Source organism: Onychostoma macrolepis, chromosome 03 (assembly GCF_012432095.1).
Source record: "Onychostoma macrolepis isolate SWU-2019 chromosome 03, ASM1243209v1, whole genome shotgun sequence".
In the NCBI taxonomy this organism is placed as follows: Eukaryota; Metazoa; Chordata; class Actinopteri; order Cypriniformes; family Cyprinidae; genus Onychostoma; species Onychostoma macrolepis.
In genome coordinates, this window is record NC_081157.1 from 28,753,812 (window position 1) to 28,778,390 (window position 24,579).

The 24,579-nt window shown below is 37.0% G+C and overlaps 1 protein-coding gene across 5 annotated transcripts in view; it reads left to right on the forward strand.

Moving 5' to 3' along the window:
- axin1 (axin 1) overlaps nt 1-18,205 on the forward strand; it is a 47,338-nt gene extending 29,133 nt beyond the window's left edge. For 3 of the 5 annotated variants that reach the window (XM_058769320.1, XM_058769317.1, XM_058769319.1), the window contains 6 exons: nt 6,616-6,753; nt 9,857-10,404; nt 11,007-11,177; nt 11,334-11,582; nt 14,356-14,505; nt 15,630-18,205. In XM_058769320.1, the coding sequence (XP_058625303.1) occupies nt 6,616-6,753; nt 9,857-10,404; nt 11,007-11,177; nt 11,334-11,582; nt 14,356-14,505; nt 15,630-15,756 (1,383 nt within the window). In that variant the 3' untranslated portion in view covers nt 15,757-18,205. Of the gene's footprint in view, nt 1-6,615; nt 6,754-9,856; nt 10,405-11,006; nt 11,178-11,333; nt 11,583-13,010; nt 13,119-14,355; nt 14,506-15,629 lie in introns of all 5 variants that reach the window. The other 2 variants (XM_058769322.1, XM_058769321.1) reach the window with 2 other exon arrangements.
- Nucleotides 18,206-24,579: the final 6,374 nt, after the last annotated feature.

The window sequence follows — 24,579 nt, forward strand, 5'->3', positions numbered from 1 at the left end:
TCGTCCCGATCAGATTCAAAATGGTCAAAGCATGATCTACATAGGCTATGATCTATATTTGATCTACATTTTCTCTGATCCCTCCATTTATGCTGATCGTCTTCTATTCACACCCTAAAGACCCATAACTCATTCAGGACATGCGCTAGGGCTTTCCTTACTGTAATACACCTAGAACACGGATTGCCATAAAAACTCGTCAATGGCGGGGAAGCGTTGTCTCTTAATTGACGAGATCTCGTCAATGGCGTTGAAAGAGTTAAAAGGGTTAAAATTTCAAAATAAATGTGCAAATTAATTGCATACAGTACATTCTCTTTTTTTGTGGACCAAGTCTAAAATTTCTGTTTTTTAATTAATTTTTTGAGAATATTTGGGGGATTATTGCAAAAATGTCAATGTGGTGTAACTGTAAAAATCTTGTACCAAAAAATTTATCTTGTTTAAAAAAGGTGAAATTCTCAATAAAACACCAGATCAGCTAGTTTGTCATAATCGTACATTAGTACTATTTAATAGTAAATAAGAGTAAATGGAGCACCGTTGTTCTGAATATTATAATTCATTTTGGGAATTATGGGAGTCAAGTCAAATTCCTTGAATGTCAAGGTGGTGTAACCACCATTCAAGGAGCCATTTTGTTAATATTTTGCAAGAAGATCATGTGACAGGAAATTATATAACAGAGAAGGACCTCTGGTGATACTAACTGCTGCATGCAAATGTTAGTAACTTTTTCAAATGTGAGAGAATTTGACGTTTTTAGGGTATGGTCAGGTATTCTTAGGTATACACGTCAAATGGTATGACCTCAGAAATACATTGATAATTCATCATTATTGTGAAAATGAGTATTAACTTTAAAAATGACATTTGAAATATTCCCACCAAGGCCATGTACTTACATCGGTGTCCATGATAATGCATGTCAAATTTGATTTTAAATTGAAATGTCAAGTGGTGTAACCGGTTACACCATTTGACTCCTATTACAAGCCTTTCTGTTAGGGGCCAATTTAGTCAAATATCACTAGTTTATGATGCTGGTTAAAGATGTAATATAAACTAACCTACTATTTGAAACTACTTTCAAGTGTTAAATGTTAAATTTTTTTGAGAAAGTGGTTCTTTATCTACAACTTTATTATTAAAGCTCTGTAAGTCTAGGGTAAAATAATGTTGCACAATATTAGTGTTTTTGAAATGTTTGGGCTAGCTTTAATGCATATTTCTATTCCATTCACTTAACATTTTAAAGGGATAGTTCACCCAAGAATGAAAATTAACACCTTATTTACTCACCTTCAAGTCATCCAAGGTGCATATGACTTTCTTCTTTCAGACTAATACAATCAGCATTATATAAAAAAAAATGTCCTGGCTCTTCCAAGCATTATAATGGCAGTGAATGGGTGATATTCAGTAGTCCAATAGAAGTCCAATAAACTGCATTTATCCATCATAAAAAAGTGCTCCAGACGGCTCCGGGGGTTATAATAAAGGCCTCCTGCAGCGAATCAATGTGCTTTTGTAAGCAAAATATCCATATTTAAAACTTTATAAACCGTAATTTCTACACTGTAAAAAAAAAAAAAAAAGTAAAATTTATGGTAAAAAACTGGCAGCTATGGTTGCCAGAATTTTACAGTAAAAATATGGTAGTGATGTTTTGGGGTTTACAGATTTACAATTAAAAAACGTATTTCTTTAACCGATGTAATGTTACTATACCAACCTATTGAAGTTCTGAAATCTGCTTTGATAACCATCAAAACAATCTTAGAAGGCCAACACCATCATGGTGACACTCATATGCGATAAACGTTAATTTAACAACATTAGATGTAAGAAACAACCCTAATAAACTTAACTGATATGAAAAAACTATGAAGAAACCGTTATTTCAAAGACAAAAAACATCTTAATTTAAATTTTTAGGTGAACTAATAATTTTGTGTTGCCAGATTTTTTTGTTTTTGTTTTTAGCACTGAAAAAAAAGCACTTCAGCTGTACTTGTTGGCAGTCATGCTTGATTTTTCAGTGTCAATTTCTTCAACAAACAATGGCCTTTGGCTGTAGAAGCAACATGGTCAGGTAGTGTAACTGGTTTGTGTTAATTGGCGTAACCAATATTTTTCATAAAAATATAATTATATACTGGAAAATTAATGTGGAATAAAATGTAGTCATCTAGTTTAGTACAATAATTTAAAAATTTTTACATAATTTGTCAAAGATTATTTAGAAAAGAATTTGTGTTTTCAGCATATGTCCTGCCAAATATTGCAAACACGCATTAAAATTTACATTTAGAGAACTCTAAAATCTATTTTCGTGTGATATTTTAAGATGAAGTATTTATTTTTATGAGTAAGCTGACATGCCATCTAGGTGAATAAAATATTTAATATTTCTCATTCTTTGGCGGTTACACCATTTGACATTTTCATGTACATTCAGTCTTAACTCTTGTAAAAAATGGTACATATGTAATTTTTAACTACATAAAATCAACATAAACATGCTATGTACATTTTAAAATACCTGATGCATGCGTTTAAAACAAGTTTTTAAATATTTTTGATTTTCTCATCTTGCCAACCCCTTTTTGTCACTGACCCTAACTCACAAATGCAACCAAAACATTTATCTGAAATTTACACATCCTGTACCTCAATTGGGACATTCACAACAAAAAAATAGGCCTATGCACTTTTTTTTTATTTTATTTTTTATAAAGAATATAAACAATTGGAAAAACAATTCTGGCTGCTACTATGGGCTCAGTGCTAAAAAATATTTTCTTCAGATAACCAAATTATAAGCAATATCAGAAAATAAATACAATAGAACAAAGACACAAGTTCAATAAACAGTGCTTTTGAGGTTTTTCAGCTCAGTCTAAAATAAATTTTCAGGTACGCTACAGAAATGTAATAATCAAATGTAAAATAACTGCATAGTCTTCACTATATAGATTAATCATTTCTGATGTTACAATGGTTTAGTCAGGATCTGTGAGCACTTGAATTTTTCTTTGACAGCATTAGATTTATTATTAGTTTGCTTTCACTTTAAGAAAGAAAGCACCGATTTAATATAGCCTACTCGGGGCTCGCAAAATCGCTAGCCCGACGTCCCGGGGCTATTGTGTTTTCCAGTCGGGCTACCAAAATGCATCACCGCCTGCCCGACGGGCTCCTTAAATACAGATCTCCCGCGGGTCCTTATAAACTCTTAAAGTCTTACAGTTGGGGACGGAAAGACAAGAGTCGTGATACGGCAGGATTAAACTTCAAAAGGCAATGATGTCATTGAATAAATATGAGCGCTGCACGTTTCAAGTCAAAACGTGGCGCGGATGTCTTTATGTGAATGTATCTGAAGTGAACTGACTGTCCTCAGAAATGTGTCGTTGGCATTTTAATTTCAACTAAACTATAATTCCTGATAAAGCAGCATTTATGAGTGCTGAGCTGCTTGCGTTTCCAGGGAAACCGCAACATTTCGGCGCTCCTAAAGCGCCACCTCGTGGCAGAGAATGAATTTGCATTTCCAATAAGCCTTTCTTGCCGTTTATGGTCAGATCAATGCAAATATCAACTTTTTACGCAGCAAACACATAGGGCCTTATTTATAAAACGTGCGTACGCACAGATTTGATCTTAGAGTGTGTGTACGCTTAAATCCACGCCAACGCTCATATTTATAAAAACGGTCTTTGACGTGGAAAAGTGCTTAGCGTCACGTCAGGGTCCGAGCAGACGTACGCACTTTTTATTGTCGGAGTAATGCAGATTTTTTCAAATGTAAGCTGTTCTTGCAGGTCGCTGTTCTAAATTATGATGATTGGTGATATTTTATATATTAATGATATTAATTAGGAGTCGTTTACAAGGCAGAGAGCTGAAACCATTCAATTGCGCGCGGTGTAGACAGTCTGTGCATGCTCTTCAGATGTGTGCGCAGAAAACTCCTCACACAGCGCTCGACTGTTCCGCCAACAATCCTGAGCGGCTTTTATGCTCCCCTTGTGCCTTCAGGCAGTCCTTATATCGAGTCCTGATATGTGAGTTTGAATGAGAATGGCAACTTTGGACCCAGACGCTGCCGACGTGAGCCAACCCCGCAGTCTGCTTTCGTCGCCACTAGTTCGTCGGCGTAGGCTTGGTGTGTACCGGGCTTAAGTCTTCTGAGCTATCTACAATAGTTTTGTGAGAAACTGACTCTGATCTGATCTTTCTGATCTTTCAAAACTTCTAATATTGCGTGTATTGCCATTCAGAAGTTTTGGTCAGTAAGATTTTTTGAAAAGTCTGATTATTTGATCAAAAATACAGTAAAAACACTAATATTTTGAAATATTGCAGTTTAAAACAACTTTTAATATATTTTAAAATGTAATTTTATTCAGCAGTCATCACTCTATTCATCAGTGCCACGTGATCCTTTAGAAATCAGTCTAATATGCTGATTTGATGCTCAAGAAACATTCAAATTCAAGTTATTGAAAACCGTTGTGCTGCTTAATATTTTTGTAGAAATTATACATGTTATTTCAAGGTTCTTTTATGAATAGAAAGCTTATGAATAGAAACCCCAAACTTTTGAATGGTAGTTCATATTCAAACCACAATATTTGAAAATGAATAATGACACATCTTGGCCTGTTCCTCGCACAAAGCAATCATGTGACTATTTAGATGCTTTTAGACTTTTTTTTGGAGCTGACAGCCCCCTGATAACCATTCAGATTCATTGTATGGAAAAGAGCTGATTGAACATCTTGCCTAACGTCTGCTTTTTTGTTCAACCGAAGAAAGAACATTATGTGGGTTTGGAACAACATGTACTAAGTGAAGAATCTTTATTTTCAAATGAATCGTTGACTTTTAATTATCACTCCACTTTGTTCAGGTTTATCTTCTTGTACATTGTGTTCACATTATGTTTACGATTCTAAACCTTTAACACTCTCGCTTGGATGTTTTTTTGTTTAGTTTATTTTCCCATTTGGTTGCATTCTGGCGTTCTGTCTCTTGTTAAGTTTAAAAGGCTCTCTTATATTCTGTAAGCGTGGTCTGCGGCAGGGAGGCAGTGTTAGCAACCAAAACGCCTTGTCAAGACTTGACAGATTCTGCAGTTCCACTGGGCATGTAACCGTGTGGGCTGCGGAGGAGACTGATGAATCTTAAGCAAACAGAAGGCCAGAACAAAGAGAGCTGAAACAGACTTTAGATCAGATTTGGCCCTGTAATCAAAATTTTAACGGCTCCTGTAAGGTTTTATTGGACCTTGTCCAGGCACTGCCTGCAACTATATTCCTTCATGTGTCTGTCCTCCTCCCCCGTCTCTCTTTTTCTTCTTCCAGACTTCTGGAATAACTCATTTCCTGAACTTAGGTTGTTTAGAGTCCTGTTGATTTGAGAGCAAAAAAATGATACAATAAAGATCTATGTGCTCCTTTCCCCTGTGCCACCTCATCTGCTCAGATAAAGAGTGATTATCTGATATTCAGCTCTTTGTTTTTTAGGTTTAGGTTCACGTTGCAAGCTCAATGTGTGAAGACTGCTTCACCCGACATGTTCTTTACCATGAGTTTTCAGAAAGTGCATAATTCTGTTGGGATCATGAATCATTGTGCTGTCACTGCCGGCACACCGGAGGGGGACAGTGTGCATTAGTGTAGCCAGGAATAAATGACATTTTAACACGTATTAAAATAGCAGACTTTTTTTTTTTTAAGATTGTTATAGTAATTTACGATATTAGTTTTTACAGTATTTTTGATCAAATGTATGAGCCTCTGTGAGCATAGGAGACTTTCAGAAACATTAAAAATATCTTACCGACCCCAGACTTTTAAACAATAGTGTATTAAAAATGAGTTTCTCTCCTTTATCTTAATTTTAATGTCTGTTACAAAATAAAAATTTGATTTAAGCCTTTTCAGACATTTAAATAACTAACTAATAATAGCTGCTCAGCCAGTCCCTCATTCTGAGTCAGCAGTGCAGTAGCAAACAATAGTACAAAAGCAGATGCAGTTTGATTATATAATTAAATATTATAATCACACCATTTTTGATTTTGCATGTCAAAGGGTTAATATTTCATAACTACTTTCTCCATGACAACCACATTGAAATGTAGGAGTGAATACCCTGATCTGTGTCATCATTTCACGTTTGTACAGAGTACAGGAGTTACTTGCAAAATTATAATGATTGACACTGCGATAACTATAGCCATATTTTGAATTCTCACAGCTGTAAACTAGACCATGGATGCCAACAGTCGGCTAAATAAAAATCTAAACCCTTTCAAACTGAAACTGATTACTGAAGTCTGTACAGAAGCAGTGTATTCGTTCTCAATGGCACATTATCAAAAATGTCAGTCTAGTCAAATATCTATCTATTCAAATATTTGTCTGTCTAGACTGTCTTAATGTCCTTTTGCTTTCACTGTTGTGTTTTAACACAATAATCACGTATTACTGTTCTCTTTCCATGCCTGTATAATCCGCGGCTGTGGTTGTAGTTTGTTTTAAGCGCATCACATTAATTGTGAACGGTGACCTTGAGTATTGACTCGCATTGTCTTCCCATCAGCGCACAAACCGGATGCCAAAGGATATTCACGTTGAGCCGGAGAAGTTTGCGGCGGAGCTCATCAGCAGGCTGGAGGGGGTGCTGAGGGAACGTGAGGCGCAAGAAAAACTGGAGGAGCGGCTCAAGAGGGTTCGACTGGTGAGTGCATCCGAATGGTCACGTCACTGCCGTATTTTCAGCTATAGTAGTTTTTATAGTTTCCCCTTGTATCAAACACCGATGTGTTCTTAAGACTTCCTGTCTTATCAAGGGGACTCTGCTCATTTCTTTCGTCTTTCTGTTCAGTGTCAGGTGAATCACCTGCCGAGATTGAGCTACTTGCTAGTCTGCCTCAGTGTAATGACTTTGTTTGAAGTCAGTCGGGGCGTGAAGAAATGCTTGCGCACACCGCAAATGGGAATCTTTTTCCCGACTCAAAGCCAGGTGTTAAGTCTCAAGGCAGATTATTTATGTAGTTTGGCCTCCTGTAAGAGGAACTTCCGTCACAGAACAGTGACTTTGAGTTATTAAGAGCCGACGGAGGAATGTCATTTGTCTCCTAATTGATATTCTCTTTGGAGCCTCGGCTTTCAGCAAACTTATTTTAAGTTTTCTCTACCTATCAGCTGAGCAACCATCTTCTATATACAGCCCTTGCTCTCTTTGCTCCACTGAGCAGGACGGACTCTGACAGTTAAACATGTTTTTGCCAGCAACTGAACCTTGACAAGTCTGAATAAACTCTGATATTGCCATTCTGGGGTCTTATTCAGACCGTTTCAGACAGAAATCAGTGTTTAGAGGTCGAAACGGCACAATGAAAATTGGCTGCTTTGCGCATTGCAGTTGGATTTGTGTTGTGTATCCCACCTCATCTCATCTCTTTTTTTTTCTTTTTTTTTATTCTGGCATGATCTGTCAGAGATCATCCAGAGCACTGACCCGCACAGCTGTTCAGTAAAAATAAAATAATGCATTTGCCAAATCCTCAAAATTCCTCATCTCCTTGGACTTCACTACCTGGAGAGAGAATCAAAGCATTGCACACAAATGACCTGCTGTGGTTTCAGCTTTATTGACTTTCTCTATTATGAATACGAGAAGATAACCAAATGAAAAGGCACATTTGATGAAAAAGGAATATTGATGGAAATAAATGCAAAATGTGACTCTTGTAATGTGAATTGTTAAGAGAATAAAATCATATACATGTAGTTACTATCATTCACAAGTTTTGGATCTAAATTAGTTTTTTGTTTTTCATTCTCACCAAGGCAGCATCTATTTAATAAAAAATAATATTCTGAAATATTACAATTTAAAGTAAGTTTTCTGTCTAGAAGCATTATCAATATAATGATAATGCTATGTAGTGCTTCTTATATTTATTATTAAATACTAATATTTTATGAAATATGGATACCATTATACAATTTTTTTAGGGTTTGTTTTATATAAATAGATCATAAATAGAAAATTGAAAAGAACAGCAATTATTTGAAATAAGACATTTTTATTACAAAAATTTCTGTCAATTTGAATGGAAAAGAAAACTGAATGGTTGTGTGTATATAGATGGCAATTCAACGGTCTAGTGCAACATGTATGACAATGTCGAATGATCAAGAAATCTGTTCATATAAAAAAACAACTTTTTTTTTACTGACTTGTCAGCGAAGAGAACACAAATGCAGTTTTCTAAACACTGTGCAAAATTTAGCCCACATCAACATAATACAAGCAGCAATGTCAGTGCATTAACAACTAACTAAATTTAATTTGAATTGTTCCTTAAAAATGGTATTGATTTTAAAACAGTTAAACATTTACATAAAATGGTTGATTTTGTGATGAAAATGATCAGAATTACTTGACAGTATTCATGAACTTCTGCAAACGCCCCAACCCGGAATGACACAACCTGAATCTGTAATATGCTGAATATTATTCAGAATAAAGATATAGTGGGAATGCTGTTAGTTTAATTAGATTTAGGTCAAGACTGCTTTCATAGACAAAACTATGCTTTTACATCGTCTGCAAGTAACAATACAGAATGTGACTAAAATGCAGTTTAGTCACCAGACCATGAGTAAAACTACATTTGTCAAAGAACCTAGTGTTTTTTGGCAGTAAAATAAAAATGGGAGAAGGCCACAAAAAATTAGCAAGTAAAATATTAAATCTTGTTAAAGGGTTAGTTCACCCCGAAATGAAAATTCTGTCATTAATTACTCACCCTCATGTCGTTCCAAACCCATAAGATGTTCATCTTCAGAACATAAATTAAGAAATCGGAGAGCTATCTGACCCTCCATAGACAGCAACACAACTGAAATGTTTCCAGTTCCAGAAACGTAGTAAATGCATCAGTAAAACATCAGGCTCAACTTCAGTTTTGCGACGCTACGAGAATACTTTTTTTTTGCAAAAAGAAAACAAAAATAACATAATTTACTCAACCATTACTCAAACAACGCTTATTACACAGATGTGCATGTGCATGCTTTACCCCCGAACGTGAACAACACTGATTACGTCAAATATGTTCTGAGGTACTCTCGTTCGAAGAATGGTTGAGTAAATTGTTATTTTTGTTTTCTTTGTGCAAAAGAAAAAGTATTCTCGTAGCGTCGCAAAACTGAAGTTGAGCCACTGATGTCACATGGACTGTTTTACTGATGTATTTACTACGTTTTTGGACCTGGGAACATTTCAGTTGTGTTGCTGTCTGTGCAGGGACAGATAGCTCTCCGATTTCATCAAAAATATCTTAATTTATATTCTGAAGATTAAACGAAGGTCTTACGGGTTTGGAACGACATGAGGGTGAGTAATTAATGACAGAATTTTAATTTTGGGGTGAACTATCCCTTTAAAGGAACAGGCATTCGTCTGGCAAGAGGTCTGCTTGTGGAGAAGGGCTTTCATGATTAAAAGGAATATTGAAGTCAGTTTTCTCATGGCTGTTTGAGGTCATTTTGTGTTTTCAATGTGACCATAACAAAGGCACATCAATAGAATTTTAGGAAAGCTATAAACGTATGACATCTGCTGGTTTAAACATGTTACTGCACAGTGATTCAGCAGCCCATTGTTTTCTTCAGTAGATTTGCTCCACCTGTCAAATTTGACTTATTCAGTCACTCACTATAAAATGTGTTTTTTCTTTGAGGAAGATGGTTTCAGAGACGGTTCAAATTAAATGCCTGAGTTTTTTTTTTTTTTTAAGCATTATTGAATAATCTCTTGTGTCCTGTAGGAAGAGGAAGGTGACGATGCGGACATCTCAACCGCTCCCTCCCTGGCCAATCACAGGATTCCTCCTGCGGTCCACGTGCAGCATTATGGCGGGCGCTACTCTGAAATGAGCTACAACGGGCTGCAGCTACGGGACGCACACGAGGAAAACCCCGAGAGCATCCTGGACGAGCATGTGCAGCGTGTCATGAAAACCCCCGGCTGTCAATCTCCGGGCACAGGCCGCCACTCTCCGAAGTCTCGCTCCCCTGACGGGCTTCCCGCGGGTAAGAACACCGGGATGGTGATGCCGCTGTCCGGTGGCCAAGGCAAGCACCAGGCTCGGCTGGGCCTAAAGGGTGACGCAGCGCACCTGCACCATCACAAACACATTCACCACACACACTATGCCACGGGGGGGAAACCCAAAGAACAGGTGGAGGCAGAAGCCATGAGGACGCATGGGGGATTCGCCTGGAACATGGAGCAACACCATTTTGGATCCAAGTCGCGCAACTTTGCAGACGGAATGAGTGTCGGCCCCAGTGCCATGGACCCCATGGGTTACAGGTATGTGCCTCGATGTCTTTTGTTAGATATGTACACTGCTGTTCAAAAGTGTAGTCAATAAAAGTCATAAATGTTTTTGAAGAAATCTTTTATGGTTGCCAAGGCTGCACTTATTTAATCCAAAATACAGTAAAAACACTAACATTGGGAAATATTACTATTAAAATAAGCTTAATATTATTATTAACTGTTGGGTTTTTTGTTTTGTTTTTTATAAAAGTAATTTATTCCTGTGATGCAAAGCTGAATTTTCAGCAGCCATTACTCCTGTCTTTTGTGTCACATGATTATTCAGTATTCATTTTAATAAGCTGCTCAAGAAACATTTCAGTTGTGCTTCTTAATATTTTGTAAAGTTTTTAAAAACAAATTTTGGGTTCTTTGAGGAATAGAAAGTTGAAAAGAACAGCATTTATTTGTAACATTATAAATGTCATTACTTTCACTTTTGATCAATTTAATGTGTCCTTACAGAATAAAAATAATTTCTTTTCAAACGAGTAAATTGTACTGACAGTGTAAATTGGAGACTTTAGTGAATTTAGTGAAGCCATTTATCTCAACAGCTTCAGTGATTTTGATGTTCTTATGTCTCATTGTAGCAGTAAAGGAAGCACACTGTCAAAGCGTCCGGTCAGAAAAGGAGATGATGGTCGAAACTTTGAGATGCGAGAGCCCTTGCCCCTTGATGATATGGAGAGGAACCAGAAGATATTGCAGTGGATGATGGAGGGCGAGAAGGAAGCTGGACGCTATAAGAGGAGCCCTTACGGGTGAGAGCCCTTATTTAGTGTAGTAATGGTAATAAAGGCGTCTAACCAGCAATTCAAATAGTTTTGTTGGAATATGCATAAATAGATAGATGTAGATAGCAATGTTTTTCAAAACGAAGCATGTAAATGCTCATTTTGTTCTTGCTTATTTCGTAGGAGCGTCTCTGGCTCCAAGAAGGCTCAGAGTCATGAGGTGTCGAGGCCCAGTTCGGTGGAGCGGCCGGGGGCTGTGCACCCTTGGGTTACCGCTCAGCTCCGCAACAATGTGCAGCCCTCCCATCCCTTCATCCAGGATCCAACCATGCCCCCCAACCCAGCCCCCAACCCCCTCACCCAGCTGGAAGAGGCGCGCAGGCGGCTTGAGGAAGAGAGGAGGAAGTCTGGAACATTGCAGGCTAAGCAGAGGTGAGAAGACATGTTCACTGAAGACCATAATTCATATATGATACGTAGTGGCTTGATTTTGTTATTGCAGAAAAATAATCTCATGCAGTTTGCCTTTGGGTCAATGACGTTTACTCTTTAGGCCAGATGTATTTGAATTTGCACTAAAAAAAAAAAGCATTTTATGCACAAATTACATGACTATGCCTTTTTATGATCATTTCAAAACGAAAGATTTTGATGTTTTTGGGGGAGAATGTCGAAAATGTCAGGATGAAACATTTCTAATATCGTATTGAAGAAAAAATTTATCTTGAAAGAATTCTGTTGTTGAGAAGAGCCTTAAAGGCCGGGGCACACCAAGCCGACTTCAAAGAACTAGCGGCGACAAAGCCGACAGTGTTGTTGCCTCGCGTCGGACCAAAAAGTTCGAACACACCGCACAGACTACAGCCGACGGCAAACTAACATGCATTCGGCGCATGTGTGAGAGGAATTAACTGTCTCATTTTGTTATGAAAACATTCGCGTATTAGAATGATTGGGAAAGATCATGTAACATTTAAACAGCCTTCTGCCTGTACCGCCTTGATTTACGTGCTCGTTTTCATCACTTTTGCTGTAATTCTCGGGCACTGACTCGTTCACTAAACTGAACATCCAATCAGACTTCTCACCCTCGCCGACGTCCCCGATGGGCAAACTGCTGCTGACGTGAGGCCGGCGAGTGGAACACACCAAACAAACTAGCCCGACCGTTGGCTTGGTGTGTCCCGGCCTTATAAGAAAGTGGTTTGGCATTATTATTATTATTACGGATTTCTGCCAAATCAGACATGCAGTTAAACCATTGTGCTGAAACAAGCAGTGAAAAATAAAACCGGAAATTACATCATAGAAAGCCTCATGACTGTATGTTAGTCACTTAAGATCATTTGACCCATTACAACAAGGCAAGGTTCTCAGAAGGTTCATCCAGACAGCGTGACTTCGTGGTTTGAGTTTTAAAAAAAAATTATTATTTATGAGAATTAATGAAATTTGTAAGACACACTTTTGCATGTATTTGAGGTGCAAGGAAAGTGTTTTTACGTTTTACATAATGGTTCCACCACTTGACATTCAAATCGTTAACTTGACTTTTTTGTTGAAAATGCTATTAAAGTTTTAGAATCCATATGAAACCAACATGAATAATGATGACTTTTTTTGTATTTACAAACTTTGCTTTATAGACTTAATGTTTCTTCATCTTGGAAGTTATTTGTCAGTGATCCCTCTATGACTCATAATGCACAATGCAAGACTGCGTCCTCATCTCCCCCCCCCACCCTCATTCTGGTCAATATGTTCTTGCACACATTGTGGCTGGCTTAGGTGCATGCGTATAATGAGGCGATGTGAGCCTTCGAACGCAGCCGGTGTGTCTAACACAGGGTTGTTCCTCAGGTATGTGATGGAGGTGATCCAGAGGGGTCGCACCGCTGTCAGGCCCACTCTGTTTCCCACGCTCAGTGTGGTGCCCGCCGTCTCTGACATGGAGCTCTCCGAGGCCGAGTATGTCCTCCATGCTTCTTCATAGAGCGTAGCCCTTCCCTTCACCATCCCATGCTACCGATACATGCACCCGCATGTGTTTGTCAGGGCTGTGCCTTTACGTAGTTAACTAACGCTTCTGTGTGTAGCGCTATCCAGACTTCCTGTGCATAGCTTTTAAAGGAATAGTTTACCCAAAAATTACATTTACTCACCAGATATGGATACATTTAGCATTACATCACTTGCTCACCAATGGATCCTCTGCAGTGAATGGGTGCCGTCAGAATGAGAGTAAAAACAGCGGATAAAAACATCACAGTAATCCACATCCCGGAGTCCAGTCCATCGATTAACATCTTGTGAAGTGTGAAGCTGCGGGTTAAAACAGTGTTAAACAAATATGTTGGTAAATTTTGATATGAGAAGACAACAGGGGATGGATTTATTCCACTGGAGCTGGTGTTATGGATTATAGACTGTTATTTTGGCTGGAAGCAGCGGTTTAAAGCGAAAACACCTTAATGATGGATTTGTTTCTTACAAACATGCAGCTTTTCTCTTAAGATGTTAATTGATGGACTGGAGTTGTGTGGATTACTTGTAGATTATTGTGATGTGTTTATCTCTCTTTCTGACGGCACCCATTCACTGCAGAGGATCCAAGTGAAGTAATGCTAAATTTCTCCAAATCTGTTCTGATTGAGAAGCATCTTCACTGACTACGTTTTCAGCAAATACATTTTTTTAGGTGAGCTATTCCTTTAAGAATGTAATATAGTTTGACCAGTTTTAGTGCGTAGTTTCTCACAGATTTGGTTGCAGTGCAGTGTCGTTCCGGTGTATTAACCGCTGATCAGCTGCAGGAGAATGAGAGGCCCGGATGAGTGCCTGCTCCTAATGCAGATATGCAGTTTAGTGACATCAAAGCTTTGGTGTGGATGAGATGAAAGCAGCACATCGGTGCCAGTGTTTTTTTTGTTTTTTTTTCTGAGGAACATTTGTCAGGCATCTGGAATCCGTTTTACTTGGCAACACTAAACCAATCCTCTGACGCCCACCAGCACTCGTACCCACTTCAAGCCCAGCAGAGCACATACAAGAGCCTTTTGAAATACGGTTCTGGTCCAGACATCCTTTCGGGACGTTGTTCTTCTCAGTTTGTTGCTAGAAAAGCAAACTGCATAATTTTGTTCCTCCTTATTGTAGAACAAATGTTTGGTATGTTTGTCAAGTGCCTCTCTCTGTTCATTTGCAGGCATAAGAATATGAAAAAGCAGCCCTGTGAAAACATCACTGTGGCCTATTACTTCTGTGGAGAGCCCATCCCGTACAGGACGTCTGTCAAAGGAAGGATCGTCACCCTGGGACAGTTCAAGGAGCTGCTTACTAAGAAAGGGAGCTACAGGTAAACCTTTGCCACTTGTCGCGCTCTAGTTTTTGAGATCCTTCTGTAGTGTTTAATTTAGATGGCTCACCCAAAAATTAAGATCATGTCGTCATTTACTGACCTTCATTTTGCTACAAACTATCTCCTGTGGAACACAAAAAGAAACTGATTATCAGTCTTGGACTGAAACTTTCAAACTTCACAAAAGCCAATATCAGTATGAAAGTATAATAAAACTGATCCTTACAACTCCACTCCACTCCTTACAAAAACATTATTCAAGTTTTCTAAAGTCATTCAGTAGCTTTTTTTGAGAAGAGACCAAAATATGATTATTAAATGACAATTTACTGATAATTTATTCAGCAAAGTCATTAAAATGACAAAGGCTGTATTCATATTTTTACTATATATTACAAAAGATAAATTCTAAATAACAACGTACAAATACTGTTCTTTTAAACGTTCAATTTATCAAAAAAAATTAATATTAAGCATCACGACTGTTTCCAGCAAGATATGGTTTCTTGAGCACAGATATAATATTTCTTGAGCAGCATATCAGAATTTCTGATTTCTGAAGGATCATGTGACACTGAAGATTAAAGTAATTCAGTCTTTATCACAGTAATAAATTACATTTAATTTATAAAATATAAATTGGTTCTTTTAAATTGTAGTATTTTACAATACTGTTTTACTCCATTTCTGATCAGTCATGCAGAGTATAACTTATAAAAACTATTTTAGGGCTTCACATTAGTGAAATTATCACTTTTATTATACTTATCTATACCTTTTAAAACTTGAAAGCTTGTCACCTTTTCCTACAATTGCACGGAAATGTCAGCAAAATTGCTTTTTTTCATAATGCTTTAGAATCGCACAAGACAAGCAAATGATGACAGATTTTTCATATTTGAATTAACTGTCTCTTTAAACTTATTTCCAGTATCAAATTATATGTGTATATATGCACGTGTGTGTGTGTGTGTGTGTGTGTGTGTGTGTGTGTGTGTGTATATATATATATATATATATATATATATGTGTGTATGTATGTTAATAATTTTACAGTAATGTCAACTGAAATACACAAGTCTTTAAAACCATCCCTATCCCTTTGACTCACCACATCCTAGGTATTATTTCAAGAAAGTGAGCGATGAGTTTGACTGCGGAGTGGTGTTCGAGGAGGTACGCGAAGACGATGCCATCCTGCCCATCTTCGAGGAGAAGATCATCGGAAAAGTCGAGAAGATCGACTGAGGCCGGGAGGGAGGGAAGAGAGGGACTCGGGCTGCAGAGGTGCAGCAGGATATGGAGAAAGGGAGGAAGCGGCGAGCAGGTGCTTAGATTGGTACAGCGAACGTGGATGTGCAGGAGACCGAGAGGTGCAGAACAGGGACGGATGCTGTGGAAAGTACACTATTTACTCCGAGGCGTCTACCTCCACACAACGGCTTTTAAAGTCATACAGCTGCTCAGTGCTCAAGATCACTGCATTGTGCACGGAGAGCCCTTGGACTCACAGAGACGAAAGCGTGAGGCAGCATTCTCTCACTTTTGCTATATTTCTAACTCTGAAAAATGTAATGTAGCAATGTAAAGTTAGCTTAGAAAAAAGTACTATGAATATGTTTACTAAAGCTGCATATTTTTGATATGACGTATCAGAAGGAACATATCCTTTCTAATTTAACAACTCTTGTAATTTTATATGTACTGGTACCAGATGTGTACAGACTGTCTGTTTAAAAGGAAAAAGAGAAAGTTTTATATCTATTTAAATATTTAAAAAAAAGGAAAAAAAAAAAAAAAGAGGAATCGGTTCACCCATATCAAAGCTGCGGCATCAACCTGACCCAAGATGTGGGCTTTCACAAAGCTGTGGTTACGAAGAAATCATAACCCACGCTTTGCCAAGTGCTTTTAACTCATAAAACCGGTTTGTTAATCACAAAGAGGGAGGAGTCAGTCGGCGCCGCACTTTTCACTGCATTATGCATTGATGTCAAAGGAGTACCGCTTTGAGTGGATGTCCTATACGACGATGCCTTCACATTGCTCTCTGTCCTTTGTTGATTTCATGACATGCATAATAATTCCTCCCCTCTTCACGCACAGCATGATTTAAGGGCAAAGGGTGTAGTCCTGTCAAATGATTAATCGCGATTAACAGCATTCAAATTAAAAGTTTTTGTTTGCATAAGTGTGTGTGTGTACTGTATATTTATTATGCATATATAAACACACACAGTATATATTTAAAAAATATTTATATGTATTTACATGTAAATATTTATATTCATATAGTTTATATTATACATAAATATATTTATTATAAACATAACTCTTTTCTTAAATGTATACATGCATGTGTGCGTATTTATATACACATAACAAATATACACAGCACATGCATATGTAAACCAAAACTTTTATTTTGGATGCGATTAATCGCGACTAATCATTTGACAGCACTAAATGAATGAGTGCACCGATTTTATGAAACTAATATCTCAAGATGTTTGAGTGGCACAATTTATAAGTCTATAGTTTATATCCAGAATCTGTAAGGTCGCTTTCCAGGTGTGAGATCCGCAGCAGCGCTGACGCCTGTTTAAGAGCAGGGGAATGTGAGACTTGTGGAAGAGGATGCGACGTTCTGATCGTCCTGGGGTCCATCGTCTGTCTAGTGCCATTGGACAATATACTGATCATGTTTACACTTACCTTAATGTATTACAGAACAAGAAACTAATAGAGAATTGTAGCCTTTTAGCTTAACACGGCTAAATGTGGTGCCTGGCGAGAATGAATTGTTTTAAAAATGTAGTTTTAGCCTAACGTGGTCTGCCTTGTTGAGATCATGAAACACCAAAGAGAACAATCTATCACAGGAGTCAAATGAAATCCGTTTGCGTTGTTTTAGCAACAAAAATGAAGCTCCTTCATAGAGTTTTCAGGCTGTGTGTTGTAATGAAACACTGAGAAGTGTACTAACCGCTAGGAAAGGCCTGGCGAGACCGAGCCAGACATGGTGCTGTAACGTTAGAATGCTTTCTGTTGATCTGGCATCCCATTTCCCCCTAGTTTTTACATTTTAAATTCCCTGTTTAGTTTGATTTAAGTTGGTATTGTCATCAATGTTTGTTCAGCAATTTGTCATGCCCCCCCCCCCCCCCCCACGTTCAGTTAGAATTGTTTTAAGCTTTCATCAACTTGAACAATATGGGTACTTGATGCAAAATATGGAACATTTCTCATGTTTGTTTTCGACTCATTTTAATTACGGTGTAATTGTCTGGGATGTAAAGAGTTAACTACTGTGAATAGCCTGGACGTGAGCTCCTCTCACTGAATGATGGATGACCTGTACATAGACATCACAGAGTGCCTTTCTGATCATTCTCATCTCTGATCCACTGTCTGCTCCCCTCACTCCATGTGTCCAGTACCAGGGACTTGCATTATGTTTTTAAGTTTCTTAAGAACTTTATTTTTATTTTTTTTGTTAGTTTCCTATGCGAAGAGCATCAACACACTTTAAGTCTTTCTATGTAAATATGTACATTTTTTTTTTTTTTTTTTTTAATGTGTCTTCAACTACAACCAGCAACCCAATTTGGATATTTAGTGCCCTGGTTCTGCTTAAGTGTGCCGAGTTGTACAGTTATCATTTTATGGTACTTTGGACAATAAAGACATGTAATAAAACAAATATGGAGTTCTCTTGTTCCTTTTTGCTTGATTTTTTAATTTTATTTTTTATTATATATCTGTAGTTATTTGGGTTAATTTATCCATGCATAAAATGAAGCCTTTCTAATTTTTTAAACAGATGATGGCGCTCTTGTTTCCTAGCAACAGTTTCGTGAGCTTTGCCAAGATCTCATAAAGCCTGTGGCTGAGGCTCCACATAAACATTGAATTATTACAGATCATATAAAATAAACTATTAAAAACGTCTTAACTGCAGTACAGAAGGTTTTTGGGTAAAAATCAATTATTGAGCAAGTAAATAAAATCAGTGTTCAAAACAGTTTTCATGCACCTGTCAATTTTGAGATTTTGGGCTTTTTGGTTTTTCATAAAGTGTTTTTTCAGACTAGTAAAAAGTAGCACTTACATTTTTATTCCTGTCTATATCCTGAAGGTTTTTACAGAGGGATTTGTTCATATATAATTTGCTTGATTATATACAACATTTTAATCCCCCCAAAATTGTCAAAATATAGTGTTTTCTGTCTGTTCTAAGTATTTTCTGAATTATGGAGTGACAAAATGAGATACCCCAAATTCCCTCTGTAAAAACTTTTGACTGTAATATGTCAAAAAAATTAAACAAGAATTTTGAAACTGACTTCATCCAGTGTTTAGATTTTTGTACTAGAAATGTATGCAAATTAGTGCATATTTCATTAAATAATGCCTCATTTGCATATTTAAACCTAACATTTTAGAAAACTTGTAATACAAAAAATGCTTGCAATTATCAATGTAATCAATCAACTAGGTAAGAAAGGCGATAACTATTAGTAAAAAAAATGTACCCTATTCACCTGCAATGTCTCGCCTTAAAGAAGCCGGCGCATGTGCGGTGAGAAGTGTCTCAAATCTGTCATCTTGTAGGCATAACTAATGATAACTAATGAGCAACATTACTTACAAAATAAATTGTTGAAAAGCAAACCATTTAAGGAATCCTCCATAAAACTGGGAAACCTACAAACAACTCGTATCGATAATCAAACTGCAGATGGCGAGAACTTTGAGACTTAAATGGACTTAAACCCGACCTGGAAATGGACTTTTTCTAGGCCGACTGGTACATCTGGCAGTCACATAGGCTAACCGAAACATTATTTGGCCTATTTTAAATCAAATGTTTTCAGTCAGTCAAAACAAAAGCGAAAGACGGTTACCTGCTCAAATGTTCAACTTTTTATTCTTTACCATTTTTGGGAGATGACTTTAATGTCGTTACTCGTTCAGAAAGATGATCGCCTGTAAACAAGCGCTAAAAACGAAATTCCTCCGCGAGTAACATGCAGTTTTATGCCTCAATCGCTAGAGGGCACACATTCTGTACTGCCAATCTTGTCTTTTTCAACTTTTACCAAAGCAACCTCGTTTTGTCTTTATAATTCGCTATAAGAAGTAGGAACAGGGTCTTTGTGGACACATGTCCAGGCGCTGTAGGGACTCTGAGTGCTTTGTTAGGAGGCTTTCTTTTGTAGACGGCACTTCTGAGACTTAATGGGTTTCTAAAGAGGTCCTTGGGAAAAATAGCCACAAAAATGCATGGCTAGATGGACTCCTTTTAACTTGAACACATCATATAGTAGCCTAGCTATAGCATGAGAAAATGACTTGATTGGGTTCTGCTTCCACTGAAGAAAAATAATAAAGGTGCATGTTTTGTCTCGTTGTTCCCTCAACGGGAATGTTCAGCTCTTTGTTTCTTTGAGAGGCTGATGGTGCTGTTACGTTTCATGTCTTCTTCACTTTCACATGTGAAAGTACCTTGAGGATGCTTGTTGATTAAGGTCACTCTCTTGTATTGGACTTGCAATTAATTCTGGAACACTGTGCTGGGCTCAGGTTACGAAAACCAAGCTGCTTAATTGAAAAGGAAAGATCATTAGGGTGTTCTGCTGCAGTATCTAACCAACGTCTAGAAGGACCAAATAAAAACAAAAAGACTTTCATTAGCAGATGGTACATCTCCAGGATGTATATGCACAGTGTTTTTCTAAACTCTGGCCACAATGGCCCCTGTGCCCTCAATGATCAAAGCTGCCGGGTGAATGTTTGCTTTATGGCCCTCACTCATCAAATACTGATCTGATGCTGTGGTTCACACCTCTGATTAAAGCTGGATCGGATCAGACCACCTGTACCACTCCGAGTCTCACCGGCCCTGTCTCAGCTTCATCAGTAATGATGACTCTTGCCCGCTGTGGCAGGTATAATGTGTTTTTGGGCCAGTTGCTCTGATGAGAAGCTTTCTGGCTCCCTGTGGTTGTGTCAGAAACTGATTTTGTCGTGCTGTACGAGTTGTGCTCAGTGTGCCCGTTTTGTGATTACGTTGGCCACCAAAAATCTGTTTTCAGCTAACAATGCACTCAGAATGGGAAGTGGGACCGGGCGTAAAATATGTTTTATATTATTAGCCTTCTGACAATATTCAGTATATATAATAGATATATCGGCAATGGAAATTAAATTTCTTTCATTCAAAGGTAAATTATGCATAAATTACATCGTTTTTTGCATAGTTCAAAATATTTAATGCAAAATATTAGAAAAGATGAAGATACACTATACAGTTAGTAACAACTACTTCTTCTTTTTCTTAAAGAAATTAAAACTTTTATTCAGCAAAGACACATTAACTTGAGATGACAGGGATACACAGGTGCGCAACCAAAATCGAGACCACTCATTTGCATTACCGGCCTGGCTGACAGCTGTTACTGCACATCACCATTTTAGATCAACTAACTGTAATACTGTTTCCATTTGAACTGAAAGCATGAATCTAGGCTATGCGCTGCCGGTTTCAGAGCAAAACCCAAAACTCTGGCATTTCATTCTCTTGACGCGCTAAAATCAGCAGTGCATACACTTATTTGCCGGCAACCGGCCAAAATATAAACTTGCTCATTTTAGGTTTGAAAATGATGAAAATTCATATTAAAAGTAAAAAGAGAAATACAATGTAAATATTAGCATTGTATTTTTGTGTACTATAAAATAATTGTATTTTTATTTCATACTCATCACACTTAGCTTATTATTTTATTTAAAATAAAACAATGATAAAGTGTGATAATACTATTATCACTATTATTAATTATTTATAGTTATATTTAAAGGGTCACACTATGTGCAGTGAGCACCAAACCAAATCTACAGGTGCTCTTATGAGAACTAGACTGAAAAACTTATGTGCATTATGTGCAAGTATAGACATTTATAATATTACAAAAGATTTTATTTGGAATTTTCTGTTCATCAAAGAGTCCTGGAAAAACAATCAACAAAACTAATATTAAGCAGCACAACCGTTTTCCAAATTGCTAATAATAAGAAATGTTTCTTGAACAACAAATCAGCATATTAGCATGTTATATCTTCTACTGTGTTCCAATAAATACAGCCTTGGTGAGCATAAGAAAATTTTTTAAAACATTAAAAATCCTACAGACCTTAAAATATTGATTAATGGAAATGAATCAATTTTACAATAACAATTTACAAATTTTCCTAATGATGTTTAAAGCAGAGATGTTATTAAAATGTTTTATGCTCTCATACATGCAAGGAGGAGCTCCGCAGTTAAGATGTGTATTAAAATCACTGCAAAATTCATGATGCTGCATAGTTTTATTTCACCAGAAAAGCATCATAAATAATTAATATATCACCCAGGTCAATGCAGAAATATATATATATATATATATATATATATAGACCCTTATAGACAATATAGACAAATACATAAAAGGGTCATATAATAGTCACAGACTGTGTGCAGAAAAAAATTAAAAAACAAGCATTGAGTGCACAGACATACATTTTGGACAGGTATGATATTTTACAGACATTTTCTTTAGTACTTTTTTGTAACAGACATTACATCCATTAAATATTTAGCACACAGTGTACAAGAACGGCCATAAAAGTCTAAAAGTAGCAAAACAAAATGAGTATCCATGCTCCTGTGATAAAAAGAAAATCCCAAAATCTCTCTCGGTATAATACTGAGGAAAAACACTGGCTCTCAAAGTACATTGCTGAGGATGGATTGGGCTAACATCAGTGGATCCTGCAGTCTCCATGGTTACCACAGCTCTGAAATGCACCTAGGTTTCTAATAGCGCCAATGATGAAAGTGTAAAATTGAATATTTAGGACAACACCCTAGAAAGAAAAAATAAATAAAAATCACATGGACACATACGGTACTTGTAATTCCCATTCATAGATGGCACATGTGAAAATTGTGCTAAATATACACTGCAAACATGCTGCAGAAGTGCTTCTGAAGTGGCATTAAGATGTCTTCACGCTGTTTACTGCTGTACAAAGGTGGCATGAATGCATTTACACAGCAGTTACAATGAACTGTGTACTTACACTAGTGGCTGAGGTGGGTCAGAGCTGGCATAATTTAATCTGGCTTGTGTCTTTACACTGAACTTTGAGCAGGTGCAGAGCAGCATTATCACAGCTGTGTTAAGACACCATTAGTCTGCGTGCTTTAGATACACCAATAGCAAAATGCTTTCCTTATAATGGCTGAGGAGACAAAAAGGTTAATTTGATGTTAAAATGACCTTACTTCCCTCACATAGCCAATACCAAATGTCAAAATAAACATTAATGATGTTTAAAAGATTCATTTTTGCAAGCAGAGAAGTCAAGAAAAATAGAAAGCATGTTAGGCCTACATGTTTTATATTAAATCAAGTGAAGGTAGAGGCTATATAAATTCAATGTCTTTTATGCTTTATGTTGCAGTACTTAAGACTAACCTTGAAATGACTGATTTTCAAAGGTAGAGTCAGTCTTTCGCTGTGCACAAACAATTGGAAGTGGTCCAGTTATTTGCTTCATCAGCAAAGTCTTCATGTGAAACTTTTGAAGTAAGATTAATGTTCTTTCATTGCACTGTGGAGACAGTTTTTAAGCACTGCTTATGTGAAGAGCTTTTTTAAATGTTTCTTTTATGAAATGTAGGCATAATTATTCTCACTGTTGACTTGCCGAATGGGTGAAAGCAAACGACTAAATATAGTGGGTTCAGCTTCATAATGAGCTGCCTTTTAAAGATCACAAGGATCCATAGACTTAATTCAACAAACTTCTTGTCAGGTTTCATAGAATAAGATTGTTGTGTAAAATTTTGTAGTGTTTATATTGCAACAAATAATATATGCTGTCAACTTAAAATAGCTGTCCCACTTTTGCAGTTCAAATCATTCAAGTGAGATTGTGATCAATACGTCTGTTACTATCATCACATTTTTGTTCAGTTTGGGAGGATTATTATTTGAACACTAAAAGCTTAGGGGCCAAAAGCATTCGTCAATGCTCAATTTTGAATCTATCAAAAACGTTTCCACTTTTGCACTGTTAACCTCAGAAAGGGTTATATCTTCAGCAGCAGGATGGCTATTTTCTTGTTTTTCACCCACATTGTCAATTACTCTGTACAGTATCCGCACTCAGCACAGACACTACTCTGGTCTATTTTCTGCAGCTGGGGCAAAGTGACTAAATTGCTTTAAAAGTCGAGTCAAGATAATTCAGCGCAAGTATGAAAGCATTAGAACTGTTCAGAGAAATGTTCAAACACCTGTAGGGTGCCGCTGCTCTTTTGCTTTGAACATGATACCTTAAATGCTGGACAAAAAGATGTGAATGAATTTGGCTTCCAGTGGCATAGATAGTGCTTGTCATTCATGTGAGGTATTGAATGCAGGAACTACTGAAAATATTCACTCTAAATATGAGGAAATGATTAAGATGTGAACAAAAGAATGAGCATGGCCATACCTTCAATGGAAGATCACTGGGGTTTTAGAGATATAGTACATTACTGTGCTGCAGGAATCAAAGGTGTGTGCAAGCAATTAATTTCTTCTGACAGTTCTTAAAAATGCAAGAAAAAAATATCCAACATGTTCTCATTTGTTCCACTCATTCAAATCTCTATTTTATGATTGTATGAAAGTGAATTTTTAAATTGTTAGATATTAAAAGACACCACAATGAAATGAGAGTTGAGTTATTCACCCTCATGCCATTTCAAACCTGTAAAACTTTCTTTAACACACACACACACACACACACACGTTAGGTGTCCATGTTTTATTAAGGACGTTCCATAGATGTAATGGTTTTTTATACTGTACAAATGTAATTTTCTATCCCCTTACCCAAACCCTACCCCTAACACAAAACTTTCTGCATTTTTAGATTTTTATAAAATTAATTATGTATGATTTATAAGCTTGTTTTTTTATGGGGACCAAAAAAAAAAAAAAAAAGAATTCTCATAAATTCATTAAAAAAACC